At 38.5% G+C, this 5,383-nt stretch overlaps 1 protein-coding gene across 1 annotated transcript; it reads left to right on the top strand.

Annotated features, from left to right (window-relative positions):
- Positions 1 to 394: 394 nt before the first annotated feature.
- LOC137715259 (uncharacterized) lies at positions 395 to 3,641 on the top strand. Its single transcript, XM_068454515.1, has 9 exons — positions 395 to 530; positions 615 to 685; positions 777 to 824; positions 970 to 1,055; positions 1,933 to 1,986; positions 2,073 to 2,140; positions 2,280 to 2,326; positions 2,436 to 2,533; positions 3,286 to 3,641. The coding sequence occupies exons 1-9, from the start codon at positions 472 to 474 to the stop codon at positions 3,388 to 3,390; spliced, it is 636 nt and encodes a 211-aa protein (XP_068310616.1). The 5' UTR covers positions 395 to 471; the 3' UTR covers positions 3,391 to 3,641.
- The last annotated feature ends 1,742 nt before the right edge of the window (positions 3,642 to 5,383 follow it).

Below are 5,383 nucleotides of genomic sequence, written 5' to 3' on the forward strand. Positions count from 1 at the left end.
TGTTGGGTTTCTATTTTTAAGGCATAGAAAATCGCAATTTTTAAAGGAAAACTAGTGAAAAGTCCTAAAAAATTTTAGTTTTAATGAAAATGACAAAATAAATGTGTAAGTGAATAGTACTAGAAGTGATTTTTCAAGGTAAAAATATCCCTAACGTTAAAAATGAACAGTATGAGAAATATTTCATTATGAATTTTTCTTTTTTAAAGGGTTTAGGGGTTAATGAGAATTATACTCTTAAGTGGCTTGCATGTTGCTCACGTGAAAATATGAACAAAATTTTGAATGCAAAAATCTCAAAAGTAATTTGAAGTCATAAATGAGAGTCCAGCCCATACCAAACCATAGCTGCTGAAAGTAAACATCCCCTGACCCAATTGGGCCCAATCCAAAGGGTCCCCAACCACCACCATTAACCCGCCAAGTCGCCTGGATTTCTTAGTCCAACCGTTGAAAATCGGAAAGCCAGAAATGGCAAAGCTATCCAATCTCTATCTCTTGGCTTACAACTCTCTTCAGGCTGCTGCATGGTAAAACCCCCTCAACACTCAAAACCCACCTCCCCAAATTGTCAGATTTTTTTTCAAATTCATATCAAAATTCTCTCATTGCAGGGCAGTTTGTCTCTCTCTAAGCTTGAGCAGCGCCATCAATGGCGCCTACGCTTCTGCTGGACACCTTATGTGTCAGTATTTAGTTCTATTTTTTCAAATTCTGAAAATCTGATTAAATTAAACAAAGAAATGTTTTTTAATGAAATTGTTTTTTGGCTGCAGATTTGCTCCAAATGGTTCAGTTCTTGGAAGTTATACACGGAGCCATTGGTGGGTTTTCTGAAAGACTCAAAATTTATTTATTTATTTATTTTTTGTGTTGAAAGAAGAAAAACCCCAATATTTATGTAAGGTTTATTTTTGTAATTTTGTTAAGATTATGGGTTCTGTGTTTATATGTGTTTTGAAAATTGAGGTCTGGTGCCGAGTGGAGTGGTGTTTCCTCTGATGCAATGGGCAGGAAGGGCGCATTTTCTGTATGTTGTGCGCCAAACCCATGAGGTTTTCTTCTTTTCTTTCTCTCCTTTTTATCTGTTTGCTGTTTTAATTTCAGTTTAAGCACTAAAAAAACTTATGGGTTTGATTATTTGAGATATGATGAGCTTTCTGTGAATATATTGCATGGTGAGAGTGATAAAGGGATGCTTGTTTGTGCAATGGGACAATGGTATACTAAGCAAGGACTTGAATGCATATATGGATATTTGTTCGTAGGGATTTCAAGATCCCAATCCCAAATTCTCAAATCAAATCAAATTGCTAGATAAGATAAATTAAGGATACTAGGTAAAGATCAATCACATATGTACTTGGAACCAGTATGCTTTATGCGGTTCACCCCAAACTGGGGTAATCCAGTGACCATGATTTGATTGGAGAAAAGTATCACGATGAAGAATGTATAGGTTCTTCCTCGTGAAAGTATAATTTTTTATTTTCCCTTGCATTCAATCAAGAACACTGAACGTACCCCAACCTCACTGGCAGTGTTGTCTCTGTAGGGAAACTTCTGCACGAGCTTTCACACATCCTGATGTCCAGGCTCTAATGTTCCATATATACCCTTAAGAACTAGGGTTGCAAAAATAGGGTAATAAAATACAAAATATGTTTCTGGTTAAAGCCTACAAATCTAACTTGTGGCCACTCGTACTTTCTAGAGCTATAGTTTACAAGGTTGAATCTGCAGATACTTGCTTGATCAATTTTAGCATGCGATGTAGTCAGATACAGCTTCACTTGAGAAAAATTGCACAAAGAGAAATCCTAAATTCTGTAGTCCTGCAGAAGTGCTTTGTTCTTGTCACAATATGAACATTTATGAGGTTTGCTCATTGTTCACAACTAATTGAGGACCATTGTTTTGAGCATTTTGTAGGTCCAGGAGTCGCCATCAGTCTTCATAACTTTTGTTGCTTGGAGCCTAAGTGAGGTAATTTGGTTTAATCTTTATAATGCAATCAAAATTTGTTTAACTAAATAGCGTATGTCAAACTATGATCACAAACCTGTATGCAGGTTATTAGGTATCCACATTATGCTTTTAATTGCACGGGGAGCTGTCCATCTTGGATTACCTATCTCAGGTTCTACTCTTTATCATTATGATGATAAATTCAAAAGTTCGCATACAAGCAAATACTTACCATACGAGTCAACTAAATGTTACAATTCAAGCAGAAGATGATTTTTATTTGCAATTATAATACTTTTGGTTTCCACTAGGTACACTGCATTCATTGTTTTGTATCCTCCAGGGATGGCTGGTGAAAGTAAGTTCATAGTTTCGTTAGTCTTGGGTTTCAATTTTTGGCTGCATGTACAAGTCCCCCTCCCCTTCTCCGTTGATTTCTTTCTGTAAATGGTCGGTGATTCATGCAGCCTGGCTTATGTACCAAGCACTTCCTTTTATAAAGAAGAAGAGCCTCTCCCCAGATTTCCCCACTGGCCTCTCCTTCAGCTATTACAACTTTCTGAGGGTATGTTCTGATTTTCTTTCCACCATGATATGTTGCTTCTTTCCACTTTTCTAATTAGTCATTTTGCTGATAAAATATGCACTTAGGAATTTTTTTTATTAACATGTATTAAGCCTTCAAGTCTAAGGAAACTTCCAGTAGCCGAGGATAATTTGGTAGTTTTTCTGCTCTGCTTGGATGTGGTTGGGGTTCGATTATTAGGGTTTTGTTGGGATATCTAAACTGAAGTGAGCTTCAAATTTTTGCATAACTTACCTTATTTCCTGTGCATTTATGCTTAGTGCACATAGTTATTGCGCTTCCTTGTTAACTGAGAAATTATGGATTCGGAAACTATTTGCTACTTTCTTGGAGGTTTTGGGGTGAACCCCAATTTGAAGCCTGGTTTTGGGTTGGAGTTGCACTACTAGGATATCTATTTATTTATCAAAGCTCCCCATGAAAGAAAGAAAATACGAAGTCATAGTAGGATCTCCCATTTCAAAGTTCGTATTGCCAAGCCCATTCAGTGTCAGGTCTGTCCAGGAACAGTGCCCTGGTTTTCTTGGTCCTCCAAGGCGCCTCTATAAATATATTACTCTTTAAATCTTCCATCTGGTTCCTTCAATCAATGTTTTTAGTCTTCAATGCACACATTCAGAAGCCATGCAACAAGGGGAAACTTCTGCTCTTTTCTAACGCCTTAACTAATGTTTCAGTTATTGTTAGCTTTTACCGTTGTGATTAATATCATTGGAATCTTCTTAATTCAGGTTTTGCTTGTCTGCTACCCATTCCTCTGCTTGAAACTTTACCTGCATATGTTCAAGCAACGCCGATCAAAACTGGGTAAGCACCCCAAGAAGAAGAAAAGGTGAAGGATCATTTGGTTCTTGATACCAATTATTTGCCAGTTGCTGGTGATTTAGGACTCAAAACTACATAAAGAGAGGCATGTATTGGATTTTAGTAAAATACTTGCAGTGGATTCTTGCTTCATTCTCCATTTCCCACTATGTACTTATCGAAGTCTAAACTTGTCTCTCCCATCTATTTTAGATGCCCGATCAACGTTATAAATTCTTTCCCGATGATACTTTAATAGTATACTGGTTATGCATTTGATCTATTATGCAATCGTTTCATTGATGATATTAGTTGTTGGAAGTAAGTGATATTTTGGCATGATGTGTTGGATTTGTGATGCATGTAGTTGTGGAATTATACATTAAAGTTCTGATCCTTCTACACAAAAGCGTAATCTAGTGACTGAAACAGATGTCTTTTGAGAGACGGGTGTTTTTGCACCTCATGTGGATGGAGTCTCATCTGTTTTCTAGTTAAAGTTCTCTGTGGTCCGTTCTAAGTATTGTTTTAAATTTACGCAAAACTAACTACTCATGATACATGTTCAATTCCTCTACCACTTCTTCCTTGTCTTTCACTATTGTGATCAAGGTGTTAGAATTTCTGATCTGAATAATAATCAATCTTCCTTACAGGCCTTACGGGAAGGCTTTGTTATATACACTACAACATACAACCTTTACAATTTAAAATACAAGTGACTGCACGCCACACATGCAGCAGCACAGCAACAGCACACAACAGCAATAGCACAACAATAATAAAATGTCCTCCCTGCTGTCCATGAGTCAGCAATCACATGTCCTCCTTGCTGTCTTTCCTTTATGGCAATGATGACTATAGTTGTAATGATGGCAGTTACATACACCCATGCTTGCCGAAGCATACTGATCTCGTTTAACAGCCCCCCGCAAGCTGACAGGTTGTGGAACAACAGGAAGCTTGGAGACAAGGAACTTAAACCGAGACGAAGACAGACCTTTGGTAAACAAGTCAGCAAGTTGATCTTGCGAACAAAGATAATTAACCAATAATTGCCCACGAACCACCTGCTCCCGTACATAGTGATAGTCAACTTCCAAGTGTTTAGTTTGTGCATGAAAAACTGGATTAGACGCGAGAGCTATGGAAGATATATTGTCACACCAGATTTGAGGACGAACCAAATACAAATGCAGATCTTTGAATAATGATCTTAACCAAGAGAGCTCAGCCGCAGTGTATGCCAACTGCCTGTACTCGGCTTCAGCACTAGACCTAGAAACAGTCTTCTGCTTCTTTGAACTCCAGGATATAAGGTTGGAACCAAGGTATATACAAAAGCCTCCAGTTGAATGACGAGTATCCGGATTCCCTGCATAATCCGCATCAGAGAAAGCACTGAGTTGAGTAGGTCCAGGTTTATAGAGAAGACCATGAGTATGCGTGGCCTTCAAATATCGTAAAATCCGTTTGACGGCCATCCAGTGAGTTGTTTTGGGAGCATGCATAAACTGGCATACTTGGTTGACAGCACAGGACAAATCTGGGCGTGTAATTGTCAGGTATTGTAGTGCTCCAACCACACTACGATACACATCTGGTTTGTCATACAGTTCGCCCCCATGCGCACTGAGCTTTTGACCGGATGAGACGGGAGTAGATATAGGCTTGGCTTCAGTAAATTTGGTGCGAGATAGCAAGTCCAATGCATATTTAGATTGACAGAGATGCATAGCAGTCCCATAATAGTTAACTTCAACCCCCAAAAAATAATGAAGGGTTCCTAAGTCTTTCATGGAGAACAACGTACCCAAGCGCTGAATCAATCGGGATATTTGGTGAGAACTATTGCCTGTGATGAGTATGTCATCCACATAGATTAGGAGAAGCAAATACACACCGTTGTGTCTGAACACAAATAAACTGTAGTCCCATGTGGATTCCTGGAACCCTAATTCGAGCAAAAAATCTGAGAACCTCTGAAACCAAGCCCTGGGCGCTTGCTTCAAACCATAAAGACTA

Source organism: Pyrus communis, chromosome 14, assembly GCF_963583255.1.
Source record: "Pyrus communis chromosome 14, drPyrComm1.1, whole genome shotgun sequence".
Taxonomy (NCBI): domain Eukaryota; kingdom Viridiplantae; phylum Streptophyta; class Magnoliopsida; order Rosales; family Rosaceae; genus Pyrus; species Pyrus communis.

Excerpts from the sequence above, each read along its gene's own strand:
- LOC137715259 (XM_068454515.1), top strand. The coding sequence starts at position 472 with ATGGCAAAGCTATCCAATCTCTATCTCTTGGCTTACAACTCTCTTCAG. Across the intron at positions 1,056-1,932 it reads TTGTGCGCCAAACCCATGAG|GTCCAGGAGTCGCCATCAGT; the intron begins GTTTTCTTCTTT and ends AGCATTTTGTAG. Across the intron at positions 2,534-3,285 it reads GCTATTACAACTTTCTGAGG|GTTTTGCTTGTCTGCTACCC; the intron begins GTATGTTCTGAT and ends TTCTTAATTCAG.